This window comes from Bombus vosnesenskii, unplaced genomic scaffold (assembly GCF_011952255.1).
Source record: "Bombus vosnesenskii isolate JDL3184/JDL3185 unplaced genomic scaffold, Bvos_JDL3184-5_v1.1 scf7180000013302, whole genome shotgun sequence".
In the NCBI taxonomy this organism is placed as follows: Eukaryota; Metazoa; Arthropoda; class Insecta; order Hymenoptera; family Apidae; genus Bombus; species Bombus vosnesenskii.
Window position 1 is genome coordinate 2,062,874 of NW_022882951.1, and position 22,422 is coordinate 2,085,295.

The following is a 22,422-nucleotide window of genomic DNA, read 5'->3' on the forward strand; positions in this document are numbered from 1 at the left end:
TATTCTTTCTCGAGCTCTATTAATTTAATTCACTCTTTGACTCTGATCGAACGTTTATTCGAGGTCGGCCCGAATAATCCGTATGAATTCGTCCATTTACTTTGTCGCTTGGAGAATTTGAATAATGCCACGTTGATTTCATAGCTAATGTCCCCGTGAATAATTTTATCGAAGATATAAAACGCGATGAATTTTCGAGCGAGATCAGAACCAACCGATGAAGAGGGACTTGGAAATCGAAATTTGGATTTTATTGAAATATTTTAATTAACGTCGAGATCGTGGAAATATTCTCCGTCTAAATATAAAGCTCCGCGTATTTGTTTACTTCGCGATGATAATAAAAACGATGGCGTATAAAACAATTTATCGTGTGAATTTGTTTTTGATAATTATGCGTAAAATAAGTAATTTATTAATTGCAATTTGTCTTGAAATTTCCGATGTGTCTTCATTTAGAAGGAACGCTGAGATTCGAAATAAAGAGAAAGCAGTTGCGATTAAAAGGATTATAAAAACAATTAACTTGCGCTAAAGAGCAAAAGATTTCACACTATAATTTCAACGAAGTTCACGAGAATCGTTTCACACCGGTATCTCCACCAGTCTGGTCTAACAGATATAAGAAGAAGATATAAAAGAAGACAACATGTAAAACACGTTCTAACCGGAAATATTCGCAACATATGAAACTCGTGAAAATGGTAGCAGAGGCAACTCGCGCCGCGAAATAATAGAATTTGCGAGACTAGGATCGTAGTAGAGGCCGTTTAATTGGAGGCTGGGTACCAAAACGTAAGCACAGCCGGAAGTTAACAACCGCGCCGGCATTATCCGGCGAAGAACGACAGTGACTGGCGAGAACTTTCCAGGATCCGCTTTCACGCGCAGCGAAACGCGTAAAACGCGAGTTTAGGTGCTCACCAGTGCCGTTTAGTCTTATAATTAGATTTTTCTTTGCTCGTAAATAATAAAAGTTGTATTAATATTTCGGAATCTAGAGTAAGAAACAGTTACATACCGATAACTTTACAAGATAGCGTGAAAAGTATTTTCTTTTGGAAAACACGTAATCAGCCACGGCAATCTTTGTGCGTTATTTAACGAGGCTATTTCTATCGAAACCAAATTCTATTAGTTTAAAGAGTCGGTGCATATTACGTCTAGAAAATCAACGGAGAATTACTCTGAAAACGGAAGAGCAAGCTCAAAATGTGACAAAATCTATAGCTAGAAAGTTGCGAATCGCAAACTTCTCTTTCGCAATTTTATAACTTTACGTTAAATAGCATGATTTGTATAATGAATGAATTGAATGATAGAACTGTAGTATCGGGGATGAAAGGCCTAAGAGATATCGGGTGAACCATAAACATTTTCTTTTCTTTTTTTATTTCGTTGACTATTTACGATCAATTCTCATTGAGAATTATAAATAAATTCTTTTGACGTGGTACTGTAGCTTGGATTATAATAGCTTATAGTATGTTTGATTCTAGTTGAATCTAATGCTTCAATCTAAAGGGTATTGTCTTTTTGGTCTGCGGATCTGATCCGTCGTGTCAAGTAGTTGGGTAGCTAATGGGTTTTGGTGTTTGTTAACTCTTATACTATATCTGTTTCTGAACTTGTATATTTCTTCTTTCACCGTGGGTAGCCATAAACATTGTCGCCAGAGAGCCGAGATATCGACAGGCCCATCAATGTGTCGTCGGTCCTTCGACTGAATAGTTTCATAAAAAATCCCTGCGTGAGCCTGGCCACGTGCGGATGCGGGACACGTGCGTGGTGGGCCTAAGAAAATACAAAGGAATGCTAGAACAGGCAGTGTCAGTGGAGAAGCCAGAGAGTGTGAATCGAGAAGTCAGGGAGTGCGAGTTGCGTTGTCGAGAGAGTGTGGTCCGCGGGAGAGAGAGAGAGAGAGAGAGAGAGCTTGGATCCGTGGTGACGAGAGTGGCAAATTGAGTTGTCTAAATTATAGTACATTATTGCGATTAGTTCACGTTAAACAACCATCGTTTCCTGTTTAATCAACATCTGTGCAATCCATTCATTGGAAATAAATCATAATTATCATTTACGATACTACAGAACTTTATTGCTAGTCGTTTAATTACTCAACGAACGAAGCCAATTTACTCGTAGATCTATAGTTTTACTAATATGTTGGTTTCACCTTCGATAGTATGACCAACTGACTTGCAAAATTTCTTCTGAAAAATTTGCTTTTATAATCGAACTGTATTGTTCCTTAACTAACTACAGTTACTTGACTCGACTAACTTACTTGCAGAACTTTAATCTTCTCGATATGAGCGTCGACTAAAGTAAACAATGCTCACCTTAGTCTCATTAACAATATTGCTTCAACTATACAAAAAAGAGCTCATTCGCCAACGTTTCAATTCTACCAATTGCTAGCAAAAACGTCGTCTCGCCAAACTGAAACTACAAATTACCAATATACCAAGATATATCGAACGACACGTAAGCCCACACATAAACTCGCATATTAGGTTGTCCGAAAAGTTTCTTTCGTTCCATAAGGTGATAATAGACGAACAACAATTTCTGTTTTATATTATTTTATCGAATTAGGTGTGATTCATATCGTTCTATTTCTATTATTACATTCGCGCATAATTTGATAAACTAATATAAAACAAGAAACATCGTGCGTCTATTATTTCCGTCTAAAACGAAAGAAACATTTCGGACAACCTAATACATATCTTTGATAATAGCACCGCGAATGGAGCCAGGCAATCGCATATTAAGCAAGATGTGCACTCGAGACTTCGTGGCGATCGAACTTCTATAAAAACAAAAGGAGCACGTGTTTCTTCCTCGTTGTTCTTTGCCGTCGTCTGGAATCGAATTCATTGGAATGTTTAGTCGATAGGTGATACAAGTTCGAGACGCACCGAGACGAAAGCGAAGAAAGAGGCCATAGGTTTCAACTCCCTCATTGATTTACAAAATGCCACCGATTTTTATCGGGTTTATTCAAAAGACCGTGGTTCTCCTGCGTAGCTCGTATATGCACTGTGGCATACCAGAACCCCGTGGATGCGCTACGGATCGAGTATCGTAAGAGTTACCAGATAGAATTCCGATAAACAGTGAACAGAAGAGGTGGTCGGTTACCCAACGTCCTCCTTTGCAACGAGAATCGACGGTTAAGCGAATTCGACGTGCGTTAACGAAGGGGAAAAAGCTGGATACCATTTCAATAGGTTTGTTTCTCTTTATTTTTGCGCGAAATCGATACAGCTCGCGTGTCTTCGTTCCTTCCCCTTTTTGTCTTGTCGCTTCTTCTTTTCCTTTTTTTTTTTCTTTTTAATTCTTCCGCTATCGTACCGTATTTTATTACGAGGCAAAAGAATAAAAACTTGATTAATACGTTCGGAGATTTATTAAGTTAGAAACGTTCTAACTGGAAGGAAAGTACTTCATCGTTGTGAAAGAAGTGACAGCTATCTATCCAAAGTTCAACGTGATCTATCAAAGCAGCGTACAAACGTAACCGTTGTATTATTCGTCGTCTACCAGGAGATTCGTCTAAACTAAAGGACTCGCGAACGACGAAGAAAAGAAATTCTATCGAATCTGACTTTCCTCCCTTTCCAAAAGAGATTCGCGTCGTTCGAAGAGCTTAACGTTGAATCGAAACGCGTGATCCAAGTGACGAAGATCCATCGTGACTCACAGCCGGAGAATTAACCCTTTGCACTTCTATGTGACACGACATCAGTTTTTATCGCAGGAGCTCCTTTGTCGAGTCCCACTCGACATTTTTTCAGTCCCACTTTTTTTCTATGCAACGCGCGAAAGAAAACCAGGATTGCATTCTGGAAATTGTTTCAAGATATATGATACGCTTAAAAATTACAAAATACAACGATAGTGTGAACAAAACTGGTATTTAATTGAATTTCTTTCTTCGTTTATTTACTTAAATTGTCTTATTCTTTGGTTAATGTAAATTTCAAACAAAACACTTAAAAGCGTTGAGAGCTGCTGGTAACGAAATTGAAATAAAATTCAGAGTGCAAAAGGTTAGAAAACTCGCTGGAAAAGATAACAAAACCTCGGCAACTCGATTCTTCTTGAACTGCGTCGTGAGAAAAGGAATGCAAAAATCTTTATCTACCCTATCGTCCGATACTAATCAAGCATCCTCGCAACCAATCAACCCCTGAAACCCTCTAAAAACCGAGAAGAAGTTCGATATAATACCGTGGAAACGATAACTCCCAGGGGACGTTGAACGAACGAGCTGGAATCGTGGTTCGACTCATAGATCCGATTCATAGATTCGATTCATAGAAACGAGAAATGGTTAAACCGTGGCTGTGGCAGGTGACGAGGCTACGCGGAGAGGAAAAATCACCCCCTGGGTGCCAGAGAGTGCCGTGGTAATTTCGCGGCCAGCGTTGCCCGCGAAGAAAAGCTTTCTCACGAGGGTAAAGGGAAAGCGGAGAAAAGGATGACGACGTCGAACAGCCTATGGAACGCTATCGTGCTCCTCTTTATCGAGGGCTTTCTCCTATGCGGTTTTTTGGCTACGTTCGATTACGCCCCCGAGGCGGACGCCGGTAACAGGCAGAACAGCTACTCGCCTCATCTAAATGGAAAACCAAGCTCTTTGCCGGTCACGTACACACGTAAGTCCTACGATCTCGGTCTCTCTCGATGGGGACCTCCCACGGCTTTCTACCCTTATTCGTCTTCCTCTTTTGTATTTTTATTCCCTTTTCCCTCCTTCTTTCTCATTTTTCTTCTTTTACCTGGTTCAACGTATTTGTGCTGGTTAGTTGGTGGAAGTAGAACGTTCGTAATAAAACACGATCTTTCTCTTATATTTCTGAATAATACTGGATTAGTTACATGGTGCTGTAAATACACGATCATCCGTGTAAGCGTTGAAACGCCCACGGCACGCCCACGGTAATTAAGCGTGAGATGAAAATTAAAGATACCAGAACTACTTTGAGAACTTCTGTTTCGCGAAAACTCGTCGAACCAGATATCCTTATCCGTCGTCTGGAATAATCAAAGCAAGCCGAAGCTCCTATCGTTTTCTTTGTGCCGTCTCTGTTCCCGTGCCTTAAATTTCAAATATTTAATCGTATTTCGCTTTCGTAAATATTTAGCCATTATACCTGTACAACGTAATTTTACATAAAAGATAAAAATCCACCAGCCACCTCAAATATGTATTTATATCTTGAGAAACGAACAAATGCCAGACAGAATATTTGAACTAAAGACGGTTCCTTCTTCAAACGCGGTTTTCTTATTCCTGATTTTTGCCTTATTTCGAACCGCGGAATCTCCCCGAGCACGCTTCAACCACGAATTTCCACCCACTCTGCTGTATATACGTTTCCTTCTTCATTTTCTCGTTGCGATTTTTACCCCTCCAACGAGAAACTACGCGTTTTTCTTCGCTCTTCTTTCATCGTGCGGTTTCGTGAAAGATCACGAGCAACGAAAGACGGCGAGGGAATCGTAGCCAGTGAAAGATAACGAGAGGCAGGGAGACAGATACGCTTGCGTAATATTCCGTGGAACTCGTGTATACCCGTGGAAGGATGTAAAGAGTCGACGCCAGGGCTTAACTTTATCCATGGAGTCGGATAAAGTACGTATATTAACGTCGTACAGCTACACCAGAAACCTCTTTATAAGATATGGCCGGCACTGTGTTTCGCCAAATCGTCCTACGCCGTCCTTCAAAACGACCGACTCTCCACGATTACGAAATCATTGGTTTCTTCGCTGACGATAATCGTCATGATTTCGTATAGGCTTGTTTTGTTTTCGCGTGCCGGCTGTTCGTCGAATTTTTTAATTCGATCGTCTCTCTTTCGCGAGACGTTCGTGTCGTCTCTGCGTACGTTTCCAAAGATTCGAGATTTTGCGAATGAAACGCACGTGAAAATGCCGAATTCCTTGGTAAATTCAACGCTATCGAGATGCCTGCGATTCTGGCACGTTTGAAACAATTTCAAGCTTCGAGGATCGTGTCGAATTTAAGTTTAGTAAAATATCGTCAATTTTTTGCACGAATCTTTGTAACCCTGGCGAGCCTTAAAAAATTCGAAGCTACGATAAGCAGATAGAGTTGATGAAGTTCGTGTTGAATTTATTATGATTTTACTGAAATATTTACAACTCAGCTTCTGAATTCTGAGAGACGCGAAATAGCTGTTTTTTATGGATTCTAAGAGATTCAAAGTATGAAGACCGTGAAAATCGGATGTGTTTGTAAATGGTTGATGAAGCTGAGTTCTATTGAAGCTGAGATCGCGTTTGATCGTTGAGATGGGAGTTCGTGAAAAAAGAATGGAAACGAGGATGCTTGTTTTTTATGATAGACGCCTTTAGGGAAATGAAAGGAGAAGCTTCCAGTAGCATCCAGAGGTGGAAACGTGCCATTCCTTCAAAGCAAGAGTTTCATTGTTTATAAAGTCCGTTACTCAAACGTTCCGTTCCATTCGTCTTAGACTGGCAATTTCCTCAAACGCGTACATTTAAATATTCGTTAAAAACTCGCAACTTGAGTCAAAAATCCTACCACTTGGTCAAGAAAAGTATTTTTTGTTGAAAAATATTTCGAACGCTCGATCTAACGAATGATCGCGTAATTTAATAGTCGTCTGTGAATGTTCTCTGCCCTTTTTAGGATCGTATTACGTAAAATAACAAACTACTCTATTATTGTACGCTTTACGACGAGCTACGTCCTTGTTGTTGACAAAAATGTCCTTTCTTCCTAAAGTTATAATTTCCAGGTATCTTTCGTCTTGCGTTTCTCCGTTAGAGACACGCGATCGAATGGAACAAAACGCTTTGAAAACGCGTACAAAAATATAGATATTGTAATCGAAGATTTTAATCTTAACACATTGACGTCGCCAGATGTGAATTCACGTCTTGAGTTTCTCGAGCGTCGCCGATGGCACACGTGGAAGGACGTTCTTTTTATTTTTTCCAACGTTTCCACATTTTCCATTTACATATTTACCCTATAAAAATGTGCGGGTGGTGAGACTACGTGCACGCTGCAGCATACCGACGTCAAAACGTTAACATTGCAAGGAACAGTATCAACAAATTCTGCAACAATCCACCTATTAAAAATACCATTCGGTCCAAAAATTCCAACATTTAAATATCTTTCATCTTGCGTCGAGAAAAGTTCTGCAAAAAGTTCCAATAAAGGTATAGGTCTAAAAGAACTGAATTCAAAGCGACGTATAAAGGTACATATTGCAAATCAATATCTCTAATTTTAAACTCGCAAGGAACAGCAGCAGAACAATTTCTGTCGCAACGTGTACGTTAAAAATATCATTCCACAACGATTCCATCAAATACGGGATACGATCGGTTTAAGATATTCTTTGGAAAAGACAGTGTACAATAGACTTTGGGATAAATATTTAACAGGGAAATACGGAAATAAAAAGATCTACAAAAGACGAGTCTTTGGTAAAGACGAGATTCGGATATAACTGTGACTCGACAATTTGGTGTAGATTCGCGAATTCCAGCAAACGATAATAACACGGTTAAGGAGGTTATTACACGCGTAAACGTAACAGGGACGCCAGTGTCTCGGGAATTTCGAAGGCGGAATAACGCGGATGAGCACGTGGTCAACACTTTATCCGGTGGAATCTGAATTTCAAAGTGATACTTTGCGTAGATTACGTAACTGGGTCTGCGGGCAGCGGCATAATTGGCGGGCTAATCTCGTTGCTTCTCAAAGATTATAAATTTTCAGACGTCTACGGCCAGGCCAGGCGCGTGTTTTCTCATGGAAATCGGTTTTCGCGCGCGCCACCAAATTTCCTTCTCATGGAAATCGCGACTGTTACGGAGAAAGGCTTGGGAATGGCCTGCGAACGATACGGAAATGTAGGCGTCCTATTGTCGTCTTCCGTTTGAATGCAACGTCGAGAAACAACGCTTTCTCTTCGACGAAACGTGGCAGAAAATGCGGTAAAAGAAATTTGTTTACTTATTGACTCGTCAACGTTACTTCCATCGTATTCAGAAACGTGCGCTAAAAAAACGAAAGAATTGTTGAAAATTGTGCATCTTTGAAGCCGAAATAATGTTACAGGAACATTAAATTTATACCGAGGATTAATATTAAAATAATGATATATTTATTTCACGGACGATTCCTTATATATTCATCGATACACACTTGCACGCGTCTCAGTACTTTCTTTCTTACCCGATTGTTAATCGACTGAACAGTTTACGTTCCTTTGTTTTCGAGACGCCGCGGACACACATACTTCCACACACTGATATTCACATACAAGTATCTTTATTACGCATTTAAGCCAGTCCAGCACAGAAAATTATACATATCTCAAGAAGAATAATTGGAAAGAAAAGTTACTTGGTATTTTCTGTTTCTGAAAGTTCGAGTTTCGGAAGATACGAGATTCGAATTAATTTTTCACGAAGAAACGAAGGGTAATTCGAGGCTTGTTAAAAATCGATACGCATTTAGTAACGCGTGCCTTTGAATAATACGAGTAGCTAATAACGATCGGTAATTGAAATTCTGACATTAATGTTTCATAAATGTTATTATCGATATTTCCAGCGGAATGATTTAAGTCTCTTTTTATAAATTCATTTGTAAGTTCACGTTTTTTATAGTGCGCTCTTAAACCAGCTTTATACCTCTATAAACCGGACCCGACAAAGGGTTCTTCCACCATAATTTCCTTCCAATAGGAACTCGTAACGAACAATTTCTTCCCCTTTCACCACTTTGTTATTCGTTCGGCGTACAAAACAGCGTACAATGTAAAAAGAAAGAGCAACGGTGCTCAGCAGGGCCGAATAAATTGCATTCTTTAAAATTGTACTACGTAATCGAGCGACGATTTTCCATTTTTCGTTTTCGCAACTCGCGATTTTTATTTATCCTATTTTTACAACCTACAATAAATTTCTTTCATACCGGACCAATGAAATATGCGATAAAAAATACCTCTCCTTCCGTGAAAAAGAAACGTTACAACAACATCTAGCGTAATTAGTAAATACCAATATTCTCACCGAGGACCCTCTTTACACGGTTACGTGTTTAAATTAAATTCCGAAAAATAAAAGCATAAACGTATCTGGATATAAATGAGAAATATCTATGATGTTAACGATATCCACGGGTGAAATAAAGGGATCGTGCAAATGAAAACGACAAAACCAAATCTTTGTGGAAAAATGATGACAGATAAAAGCGTCCGTATCGTCATTTTATTGCGAGAATTCGCGCGAAATGGCACAGATCGATCAGCTCGAATTAACGATAAAACGATCGATATTGCGAATTTGGATACAACACGGGTTTTTCCATTGCAAAAAGGATGGATCGCGAATCCTTTGTTTACACGTAAACGTATTAAATAGAGACGGTGTGGTAGAAATCGTGCTGGAAAATCGTTTCTCGTACGAAAAAGATACGCAGCGACGCGAAACGTGTAAATTTTGCCATTCCGGGAGAAACTTTTGCGCAATCCATGCGAAGCTGGTCCAAGTTTGACACTATACGTACCTGTTTATATACAAGTTGCAGGCTTAAGTTTCGCCAACTTATACCAGCTGGATTATGCCACGCTGCACAACGCGCGTGAAAAGGTCACGGGTTTTGAAAAAAATCGGAACGTTGGCTGAGAGTTCAGCGAAGTCTAACGGAACGTTTGAATGAGAAAATATGGTGTTACGCGACAGTTTCGCGAAACTTCGTGATTATTAAACCGCGAAGCTTTCGGTGTAACCACCGTGGATAATATAAAATTATGAAAGCTAGCGAAAGAATCCTTGGATTAGCGAGAAAGTTATCAAATTAGCTAAAAGGGATATTCTGCTTTTTCATTTTTATTCAGAAAATACAATTTATCGGTATCTTCCCTTTTTTTATAGGCGGCACAGGCGTATTATAGGGTGAAGCTAACGATAAGAGTTTTGTTCATTTTTAATACTTTCTTTCCATTTCGTGTATTTTTGTTTAAACGCGTGCTTGAAAAGAAGCGATGTTATTAAAAATTCTTATCCTATCATTTGCATATCTCGTCCAATTAAAATTCAACGTTATAAAAATGATCCTAAGAAAATTGCGATATTATCAAAGTGGAAGGAAAAATAATAGCGAAAAAAGGTGGAAATCAGGTAACTTTCGGACAAACAACTTTCGAGAGGGGAATTAGGTGATTTTAACTACTCATTCGAGGGAATAATCGAGTCACGTCGACGTCGGGGCCAATTATCTTTGGTTTGAAAGTCGGCTAATGCGATTCCGCTGCAACTTTATCGTCGTCGATTCCGTTTCCCTCGCTGGCTTTTCAAAATTACCGTTTGATGGATGCGAACGAGCAAAAAGAGAAGCCACCGTCGAACCTTCCTTTTCTCGCTCCCTCCCCCGCCCCTCTCTCCCTCCCTCCCACCGTCTCTCTCTCTCTCTCTCTCTCTCACCCCTCTCTCTCCTCTCTCTCTTTCTCTCTCTGTTTCTCATAAAAGTCACGACAGCGACAGCGATGCTTCAAGTGATAAATAGATTATCCGGACGTGACTCGAATAATTTCCACCGGAAACCAATGGTTTTCTGCGGCGTAAACGCGTAACCAAGTCTTATCCCCTTCGTTTTCCCTTTTTCCCCTTTTTAGTCGAATTCGCGTTTTATATTTCGTTTCATATCTTCTCTTCTTTTTCGATGGCTTCGAGTTGAATAAAAATATCGATGGTAATTCATCGCGCGTTTAAAGGACCGTGAGATCCAGGATTTTTATCAGAACGTCTTGTTTAGGGCGAGAAAGATTCGACGGATCGACGAAAATGAGATATCTTCGTTACCGAGGGATATTTATCACGGAGTTTGAATTTTTCGTATCGTCGTGATTTAATTGAATTTCATTTGTAAAATAAGAGAAAAAGGTAAAGTAATCTGCAACTGGTAGAAAAGATCGAAAGAAGAGTTCTCATTAATTATTAACGATATCGATAGAATTCATATTTAAATTTTAAGATCGAGTGTCAAAAGTTATTCATATTTATTCTATTAATAATTCATATTTGTCCCTTTTCGTGTAGAAGCGCAGCTGCACATGTTTCGAAGCTTCTTAATCTTCGTTTTCTGGTGGCGTTCGCTATATCTGTGACGACGTCTCGATGTATCGATACGATGTAGTATGCACACGCTCGACGAGAAACGAGGCGCTCGAAGAAAAGCTCCGCCTTCTTATGAAATGTGCCTCCGACCCACTTGAATTTCGACTTGACTCCTCGATCATCGGTTATCCGCATATAAATTACACTGGTGACAGTGACACCGCAATACCTATGATAAATAAATAGATCACCAGTACCGGGAAAGTTTCCTCTTCTTTCATACCGCTCCACTTCCTAAGGAAATGTTGGAATAAGTTGTCCGTCATTCAGAAATTCTTGCGCCGTTCACTCTCAGAAATACGTACACCGAGAATATTATTAATCCTTTGACAACGCGATGAAGCTACGAAAAACGTCAAAACGAACGATTTACGAAGTAATTATCAGATCATCGCATAACTAACGTCGTCTCTTCCTTTTTTCCGCTTCGAGTTTCCAAGATGAAACGAATCGCTAACTACCGAAATTTACATCTCGCGATTAAATTAATAATTAATATTAATAATTCTACCATTTTGTTAGCACTGCTTTATCAAAAGCGAGCAGATATCCGAATACGTTCAAGTAGCAATCTATCATTCGTCGAATAATCACCAATTCTTTCACGTCTTTGCCCGGCCAATGATCAATGACAGGCAAATCCAACTTCGAGCTGCAACTTTCTTCGCGACGAAAATCGACGGAGGCCGATTTTCTTGCATCAACGGTGTTCGAAGGAATTACAAGGGAAAATTCGAATCCCGCCACCAGTCGCTATCAGCCGACTCGTTTCCCCAGCAAAAACGGTGACCCGGATCAGCGCGATTTTCCGGTTATTATGCATTCACGGTGAAGCAGCGACACCCGGTGATGGATGAGTCCCGGGGCGAAGCGCGAATTATCTGTTTCGAAGCGAATCCTAAGACGTCCGCCGGTTTCCCAATGATTTACGAACATATTTTACAGCGGAACGGCCGGCGTGTCGCCTCTTAATCCAGCCTCTTTTACGTGTTTGATTTATTCGCGCTTAATTTCGCCCACGGATGAAAATTCAAACCGGTGAAATCGATTACGTGCAGCGGCGAAGAGTTACAACCACGACCGTCTACGTCAGGGGATAGAACGTCCGGATATCTTTCGCGCGGAAGGTTCACGCGAACCGGAAGCACCAGGTTTTTATCGTGAAAATTAGTATCGATTTCTTGAGCGGCGACAACCGGTCGCCTTTTTATTTCGGTCTCTGTGTCACGTTTTAATTAAGAACGCGGGATAGAGGAGAATTATTGAAATCGATAATATTAGAAGAGTTTGTTATTTCTCGAAATATTGTATTGTATGAAACATCGTTGTTATTTGGAATTAGAAGAGATCTTGGATATCTATAAAAATCGTAGGAATAAATAACGTACGATACGATGGTTAGAAATTCTTTTGCAGATAGAGTTACAGAGAAAAGATTTAGCAATTTCGATTAGGAATTTTTCAAACGGCGTTGTATTCAGTTTTTCAAATGGAATGTCCAACTTTTCTGTAATAAGATTCCGTAGAATATAGCGAATTCTGAATATAAAAGTACGAAGACACGTTTATCCCAGAACGTTTATCTTAAAAAACACAATTGCCTGCAGACTCCTCTTTACGCTTTTACTTCCGGTAAAAGTTCCTACTGCGAATCAATCCAATTCCATCATTGCTTATATATATCGGCGATTATCGATAATTTTAACAGCTAAATACATCGATATATGTAACAGTGTCAATTATGCGGAACGATTTTGATGTTCGTTTAAACGACGGAAAATTAAATTATGGCAACGTGTCGGTTAATGTGTCGCTCCACGTACATCCCACTGATACATAATCAATCACGTTAAATCAATTCTTCGACGTAACCAACGAAGAATTGTCAACAGGTCAAAGTTACATAGCCAATTTTTCACAGGAAATTCGGAAATGATACTTAAAAAAATTCCAAAAATAGATACTCTAAATATTTCTAAACGAAGACACAATAGAAATTTCAACGATTATTCTCTGACAAATACGTAGAATGAACCGCGTTTCGGAAAACCAAAAAAGAGTCGCATCAAGGAATCAAATTTAATCGAAATCGCTCTTTGAGCTGTTTGAGCAATGACAAAAAAAAGTCTATGAAAGGAACGTCAAATCTTCTTTCCTGCAAGAATGATTACCCTATTTACCGTACATAAAACCTTAAACATGTATTACATTACATTATTCACATAACCAAACGAACTCATCAATCAAACCATACTTCATACCGTTGAAAAAAGAAGCACACGGAAGCTTCAAGTCTCTTCTAGCATAAAAACCATTAAATTATCCTATCTGCTTTAAGTGATACCTTGAACGTGTATTACGTTTTATCCACTTAACTGAACCAGATTCCACTCTCAAAACACGTTCATCCGGCTTCTGAAAAAATTCCATCGCGAAAAGGAAAAGACCAGCTCCTCTTTACCATTAAAAGAAGTCGTGCAATTAGTTCTAAATTTGTTGCATGCTACTCGCCTATTAATATATCAGACATGGGAATCAACGATCCTCCGTCACGCTCAGGAAACTCACCCTCGTCCTCTCAAAAAATTGTATCGAAAAGACAAAAGTACCAAATGTCAATTCTTCTCTGCTACGAAAGAAAACGCGCGATTCGCTTTGGATTTCTTACGCCTTACGATTCGTCTATCAACGCGTTTCACCGACGAGTTATCCTCCAACCGGAAACATCGATGGATATACCTGGCGAAGAAAGCTCACACAGCCATCTTCGAATCGCCCCAGCCATTTCTGAGAAACCGCGTTCTTCCTTCGAACGGGCCACGTAATTACAACGATCAATTAACGAGCGATTAACACCGATCTCCGGCGAACAAACGAGCGAGCGAGCCAGGCTGATTAACCGCACGCGAGCTGTGCATGCGCCTACAAAGAGCTCTTTCTGTTTTCCCCTTGTGCACGCGTGCGATTTCGGGCCACCGTTAAAACGACTCAGTGTATCAAGATGTCCACGTGATGATCTGGATCGGATTCGGCTTCCTGATGACGTTTCTAAGAAGATACGGACAAAGCGCGATTGGACTGACGTTCCTACTCGGCGCTATTTTGATCCAGGTTGCCATGATCTGCGAGGGAGTGACGAATTTCCAGATAGACAGCGCGTCTCCCTTGTCGTTAAAAAGGTTGGTGAGATTTTTATCACGATATTTATCGCAGTTTTATTTTCATTTCGCGTATTATTTCGGCAATATCGCGATAATCAATTTCCTATTACGTTTATACGAATAATTTATATTTACATCGGTTATTTAACGCCGTGTCTAAAGTTCTGTAACACGACCAACCGTAGGAAATTACCGAAAAAACCGGATAGTCTAGCCGTAAATCGGAGAGCCTATGGTTAATCCCATGGAAAAGTTTTTCCAATGCATATGTAGCCGACGAAGCGTTCCATTAAAATAATTAAATGAAAACTTCCATCGTGGAACTGGTAGTTTTAAAAGTTTCAAACAAACCTCACGAATTATAGATCGTTTGGCTAAGCTTCGCTAATCCACGAGCTGCTTTCGAAATTTTGAATTACAAATTACACGGCTGATGGAATTATAAATGGTGATTGGTTCTCGCGCTTTGCAAATACATATATGTAATGGGAACGCTAACGAATTTGCATAACAATTTGCGAGGGGAGAAAAAGCACAGGAATACAACGGTTGAATAAAATTCACTGTAATTTTATTTAATTGTAAAATGTATTTTATTTAACTCAGCGATTCTTCGCGGAACGTACAACGAATAAAAAATTTCCTGCGACTTGAATATTTTTCACGTCCAACATCCAAAACTAAAATATTTACAATAGCGGAAACTGTTACACAAACGTGTATAGCAGATAATACAGTTAAAAGCTTTAAAACGGAAATATTCGTAAATAATAATTTTACGCAAGGAACAAAGCACAGGAAATTTTATTCTTTTTCGATCACAGCGCTGCTTCGTTTGTGATTCGTCGCGATGAAACGATAGAAACGTATTTCGGTTTTGGTTGAAGCATATGATTAATTAAGGATGACGTAAACGAGATTTTCAAAAATTTTAAGTCAAGGAAGATTCGAAATTACTGGCGGTAAGATTTTCGCAAGGATCACGGAAACGGAGAACGGTGCTTTGAGAGGCAGAAACTAACGAAAGCGAAAGTAATTACTCTCGCGGCTAATTATGTCGTCGCATTCACAATGAGGATATTCTGAATCGTTGAAAACTTCCTCGCTTGACCAGATTCCGAGTCGGAATTATCATGGAATTAAGGTTGTAAGCAAGCTAATTGAAACATATAATATTCATTACGCGACTTTTCTCCGAGTTAAATTAACTCTTTCCGAGCATCCTTTTCATACACCAGCCCTTTCCATGATTTTACTTTAAAACCTTAGGAGACACGATATCACCTTTCCGTATGCATTACGTCCATTAAATAGTAGACTTCGTATTTTTCCAACATTCGTACTCTGGTTAACAAAAGTCTTATCAACTACTTTTCTTTTGTCTCGCTGTTAATAATATTTCGTTTTGACGAAGAATCTAACTTTTTATTTCACTCGGTTAGTCGCTGTTATTATTAGTAAAAAAAAAAAAAAAAGAATAGAAAACAAATTTCGACCTATTTTTCCAAATAATCGGTATGTTATAGAAAACTTGAAAATATCGTCGGACACGTTCTGACAAATTCCACGGACTTTTAAATCATTGTTGCAACACTACGAACTTAACTGAAAGTTTTTCAAAGATGTCGTCGATCTACAGATTTACTACAGCAAAGTTACAAACTATCCTACAGTATTATGGATAGCCTATAATATTCAAGGGTATCGTAAAAATGTTTCCGAGTAACATAGCAATTCCCTAGAGAGGGAATTCCAATATGCAACTACGTTCCGAATTATTCTAAACTATTTCCAAAATGTTCTACGTATAAACCTGCTCTACTCTGTACTGTAATACTCCACAACGATCTATAAAGTCAAAATAATGGCGTGTATGGTGTAACGTTGAAGTTGTTTAGAGAGAGGAAAATACGATTTCGAAATACTCCAAGCTGTACTAAAACATTCTATAAACTCGTAAAGTACTCGATATTGTTTTAGAATATTGTTGCAAATAGTCGCACGTGTAATATGGAAATGTTCCGCAGAATCTTTCCTACTTGCAACGATATTTCAAATTGACTCGGCTACATTTTAAAACGTTTTATAAACTTCCAATGCGTGGAAAAATTATTGCGTAACGTCGCGAGATTTTCTCATAACTTTCGTACGCTTTGATGCTACACAATCTTGCAAGAAAGTTGGAAATAATTTTAACGCGAATCTAACGCGTCACGCGAGACTCTAAATTGCAAGAACAATTTTGGAGTATACTGTACGGAGTCTGTTGCACGATGTTACATAAAGTTTCTTTAATCCGGCAAAGGTTTTCTGGGTATTCAACTTGAAGCATTCTTAGGGCCTAAAGCATCTAAGGCACCGCAACAATATCGCAGAATGTTATATAGCTTCCCTAAGTGGTTTCACGATCCACGATAGTGTTGAACAAAGTAACAAAGCGCGCAGTTGTTTGCCACAAGCTTCTAAAGCTCGCTGCTTAAGACAGATGTATTAATTCCATATTTCCTACCTTCCCTCGCACAATTTACAGATGCTTTTCCATTTGAATAATCTAACTAATTACGAAATACCATTGCACACTCCGATATTTCAAGTTACTTTCTTTTTGCAAAATATTCTCCAAGATTCGAAAGTAAAATTTCTCAATTTCAAGAATCAAGACATTTTTTAAAAATAAGAAATCTCGTTGTCACGATGTTAGTTCAACGATGTAAAATAGCGCCGATCCTTCTCGATATTACGAATCGATATTACGAAAAGTTAAATTTGATTTCAGAATAAAAAGAATAAAAAATAAATAAGAAGAAGAAAATGTACATGTAATAGACTATCGGATAAAAAAAAACACTATATTTACAACTACTTATAAATAGCAATTTATGGGCTATTCGCTTTTGTAAAAAATTATCACGCGGAATATCTTCTGTTTGGAACTTGTACCGCTTCGATCGAGATTTTTACAAATATTCGCAAAATTATCGTCATCGGGAAGAATTTTGGAAATTCTTGCGTGACACAAGGCCGAAGTTCGCGCCTTGTCTACGTCACTGTATTCGAAAAACGCATTCGTACTCGTACATATATAGCTATTGGAAACAAATAAATTCGTATAGCAGTCCCGGTAATATACACATCAGGTTCCTATTGGCAGAAAAGTCCGAGGATATTTTTGTCGGATACTGCTGCAAAATATATTCGAACCGGCCGATGCACGATTGAATGCCAAAGCCAGCTTGTAGGATTGTGTTTACCTGATGCATGAATAGTTGATAAGCCGAAAAAGTGTGCAACGAATACTCTGTGTTTCGAGTCCTCTTTTTTCCCTTCGTCGAGCCTCGAATTCACGCTGGCCTATCGCAATAAGAGAAAAAGTCTACCTCGAATAACAGTCCGCTTGAATTTCCAAACGAAAAGTGATCATAAAGTGGAATATCGCTGTATCGCTTGTTTGTTAGTGTAATTACTTTCGCAGTCTCTACGTTGTTCGTTCGTATCTGTTACAACGATTATTTACTCGTATTAAGTAATTCGTACACGAATATGTGTAAAAGTGCATTGAAAAAAAATATATAGAACGAGTAATGGAACGAGCGGAAATAAAAGAGACATTTTACATTGAATTTTTACACGGAGTGTTTGATCTGTGTTTAATCTGCGAATAAACTTTTTCTATTAAACACCAAATTCTTTGGTTTCTACGTTAGTTAATATATGATACGAATAAAACGCTGCAACACCGTAGACAAGTTCTTCAAAATGTATATATTCCTAGAGAATAATTACCGTTTGATAAATATCTATAGGTACAATGTTCTCCACCTACAAAATCTTCTACGATCTTATCCTTCGTATCACATTAATAATACATCGCATCATGGTAATTTCACATCACCTTGTTCACCGAATAGACTGGTAAATTCTTCGTTGGAATGGTTAATATTTCTCAATCGCTTCCTTCAGTCGGGATTTTCCGTTTCTCGAACTCATCCAAAAGTTAAATTTATTCCCATCTCAATTTTCGTTCTACATATCTTCGCTTTCTAAACGCGGTGTTACGAAAAATCTTTCTCTACCTACATTCTCACGAACTATTGGCATTTTGTCAATGCCACCTAATGACAAAATCCGCGATCACTTAGTTGCCAAGCCAATAACATCGGAAATTATTCACGCGCTACCCGGCCGCCTCTCGCTTGCCTCTCACTGACAACCGTTGTTCCAGTTATCTCGAACAGCGTTAAAAAAACAAGGATAAAGAGCATGGTAGCTGGGAAGCTTGTTGGAAAGAGGCAACGTCCCATCTTCCATAATATTCCAAAGGAATAGAAGTAGAAAACGAAAAGAAAAATAAAACGTAGATTCACTCTGGTTGCTATACGCGAGCCGCAGAGGCGCGAAGGAATGGTCGCGCTAGGTCCGCGAGAACGAACCACCAGGATATCACGTCCGTGTTCCGGTTCCGTGATCCGACCTGTTTGCATAACAGTCGAGATCGCGCATCCATGTTATGAATACTGATCTCCGGTTTTCGGGGCGACTAGCAGTCGGTTAATAACGCGCGTATCGATCAACCCACGTGGCAACTTTCAGCCTGCTGAACGCGGACGTTGCGGTGGCCACACCGTTGATATCCATGGGTGCTTTGCTGGGTAAGACGACCTACATGCAGCTCGTATTCATGGGCATTCTCGAGCTGATCATGTTCACCGTGAACAAGTACGTGGGAGAGCATCTGCTCATGGTAAGTCAACTCCTGCTTCTTCGGGCGCGTTTACGAGCGTCACGCTCGATTTTCAAACGACCCGCCATCGAGAGCGCGAGTTTCCGCTCGATACCGGAAACGACCGGTTCAACGGCACGTAGAGAGGCTTTCCGCTAGGCGCGTTATCGGCTTCTGCGGAAGAAAATGATGGATATTGGGTGATGGATGAGGCGCAGAGATCGAAGAGGAATTTTTGCTAATAAAATGAGATTGTCAGGGGCGTGCTGGGTTGTTGGTTAATTTTGAAAGAATAGAGGCAGGAAATTTCTTGTAACGCGGAGAAGCTGTCAAGTGTATGTACAGGCTCGCTAGTCGATTTAAGAATATTTCAAATAATAGTTTTCGAAGAACAGCGGCAAGTTATTACGCGCGTGCTGTTCTATAATTATCGAATGCATATTTTTAGAGAACAATTGAATATTTTACGTATCATTGAGGATTCTTTATTTTTAATAAAGCTCGACCATTTGAAACATTGATCTATGAAGTTAAATTTAAGACTTCTATATGATAAATTTTGGATAACGAAAACGGAAGAGAAGTTGGGAAAGTGGGCTTTTTTAAATTCTCTTCCTTAAGGACAGTATGTTGCTCCTTTTCTTTTTTCTATTTCACAGAATAATCGATATATATATATAAAAGTGAAATATCGATATATATATATAAATCGATATATATATATATAAAAATGAAACTGACATAGGATCGAAACAGACATTTATATAGATTTTCTTCGATCTACTTCGATCTCTGTTCGTCCCAAAGTTTCAAAAAGTTTGATATTTTCGAAGGAGCAATCGCGTGCGGTATAATTTCGAAAGTTCCGTAAATTTCAAAGTTTTTAAACGACGCGACGTTGAAATAGGATTAGCGAATACTGATAATTAGAAAAGTTGCGAAAAAGTATTCGAAGCGGTCGATTTTAAAAGACAAACTAAAGTCGACTATCGTGTAATCGATAGCCAAAAAAGTAGGACGAACACGTACTAATCAAATCGTTTCTCCTCCTTACTTTCCTTATTAAATTTCTTCGAAAGTTCCGTTTTAAAAATTACTGGAACTTCGACCAACACACGTTGAAATCACTGCTGGCAGTGAATGTTCGAAAGAGTCGTAAGCACGATGTGTATTACCGGTGAACAAACATGTTTCCACAGTATTCCATATTGTCCTGGCGCATCGAACTTATTTACTTTCGCTATTATCGATTTTATTTTCAATTTACTTTGGGATTTTGCTCGAAACAGAAATGAAATCTCTACTGTGTTACGCGTGTTAACGTTTATCGATGAAAATATCGTTACTCTACGAAACAGAAATCTAAACAAAATGATTTAAAAAATAAAAATCATAACTACAGATCGAGGAACTCGTAATAAAAATGAGTCCTGCCAATTTTTCTTTTTTTCTCTTTTTTTTTTTTGTGTCAAATGAATTTTCATTTCGCAGGTCGTCGATGCAGGCGATAGCATGTTTGTCCATGCGTTCGGAGCATATTTTGGACTTGCCGTCAGTTTCGTATTTGGAATGAAGGACAAGCCTAAGGAACATAATCTCGAGGGAGCATCCTACAACTCTGACATTTTCGCGATGATTGGTCTGTTTCTCTAATTTTTTCTCCGCTTCACGATCGAGAAACATCGCTAACTTCGTCAAATTATACCTCCAACGTTAAATAATCGTTTAAATTCGAAGAATCTTACGGAAGGATCATCGACTTATCGAGTCTTTGAATCTCTTTCGATCGATCGATACTATCAAATTCAATTTTTTAACGCGGAGAAGACTATGAAAGGAAATTCCAAAGATTCGTTCGATATCTTCCTTTCTTTTTCTAGATTCTACAATTTTATGAAATTTAAAATAATTGGAGTATTTATATCATTAGTACACACGATATACCGTTGCTTGGTCTACGGTAGACTAAATATTTTTATTTTGAAGTTAAACGAAATATTCCACGTATTATTAGGTTGTCCGAAAATTACCTTTCTTTCACGTGCTTTTTACAACAGTGCACCTTTATACAAACGTGAAACCAAGTCCGTGAAATGTCGCGGTGTTTATCTCAACAGAGCAGAATGAATCCTACGTAATTGGACAAAATAATATCAAACAAAGAACATCGTGCGTCTATTATTTTCTCGTAAAACGAAAGAAAACTCTTCGAACAACCTGATACGAACAGCATTGAATTTTGTTCGGAAGTTCATGCACGCGATGATCACGGACGAACGATTTATATCGTCTTAAAATGAAACTGCATTTCGCTAATAGCCGAAGTAACTTAACCACGCTTCTACGCTAAAAGCTACTATCAAAGATATAGCCATCTCTTCAAACATCGCGTCATTGCTCGTTGCACAAACTCGCGTTCCACAAATTCACGTATCGCAAGCGAATTCATCGTCGTCGAATACAAAGATAGTAGTATCTTTGAGGGAAACGGAGGAAAGGAGAACATAGTTTGCTTCGACAGGCACCGTGTTCCTGTGGTTGTTCTGGCCATCGTTCAACAGCGCCGCTCTGCAAGGAGACGATCAGCAAAGGGCCATTATAAACACTCTTCTGTCCATCTCGTCCAGCTGTGTGATCGCTTTCGCGACCTCCGCCCTAGTCTCCAAGGATAGCAAATTCAACATGGTACACGTGCAGAATTCGACGTTGGCCGGCGGTGTAGCCATCGGCACCGCAGCAGGTACAAGACGATCTAATTAATCGGAGATTTACATTGGACGGTACTCGATCCGTGCGTCTAACCAGTCGACATTTTCTGAATAAATACAGGCATGATGTGCAAACCGGTGGGTGCTTTGGCCGTGGGTGCTCTAGCCGGGCTACTCAGCGTATTAGGATACAAATATCTCACGGTAATTGGCTCCTTTCTTGCCTTAAACGCGTGTGAGAAGAACGGACGAATCGGATGGATGATGAAAGTTTCGCTGGTAGTTGGAACGTTTGAGAAAAAAAGAAACGAGAATGCAGAATGTTTGAAATTGTGAGAAATAGACGTGCCTCGATCGATCTGAGACAAGCAGTGGTTGGATTGATTTTAGGATTCGTCGTTGGTAAAGGTAAGAATTATGAAACGTTAATTATTTTCAGAGGATCGATGTTAAAACGAAAGGATTTTTTGAAACTACGACAACGTACAGGTAGCGAGGTTTCACGGAGATCGTAATTATTTCGAAACAGAAACGTGGTTACAAAACGACCATGATGATCACTGTACGTACGAGGATTGCAAGTCAGTTGGGTATTTTTCACCGAACGATGTTCTACGTATGTTATTTTAAA

General features: G+C 39.1%; 1 protein-coding gene across 6 annotated transcripts in view; it reads left to right on the plus strand.

The window, feature by feature from the left end:
* The window catches only part of LOC117234011 (ammonium transporter Rh type A), a 43,950-nt gene that overhangs the window by 15,235 nt on the left and 6,293 nt on the right, over window positions 1-22,422 (plus strand). For 4 of the 6 annotated variants that reach the window (XR_004493463.1, XM_033494807.1, XM_033494805.1 and 1 more), the window contains 5 exons: window positions 14,195-14,381; window positions 18,954-19,104; window positions 20,575-20,722; window positions 21,605-21,823; window positions 21,913-21,995. Coding sequence is in view for 5 of the 6 variants with exons in the window: in XM_033494807.1 (XP_033350698.1) it covers window positions 14,195-14,381; window positions 18,954-19,104; window positions 20,575-20,722; window positions 21,605-21,823; window positions 21,913-21,995 (788 nt within the window). In the remaining variant the exon portion in view is untranslated. Of the gene's footprint in view, window positions 1-4,364; window positions 4,668-14,194; window positions 14,382-18,953; window positions 19,105-20,574; window positions 20,723-21,604; window positions 21,824-21,912; window positions 21,996-22,422 lie in introns of those variants that run through there. The other 2 variants (XM_033494810.1, XM_033494809.1) reach the window with 2 other exon arrangements.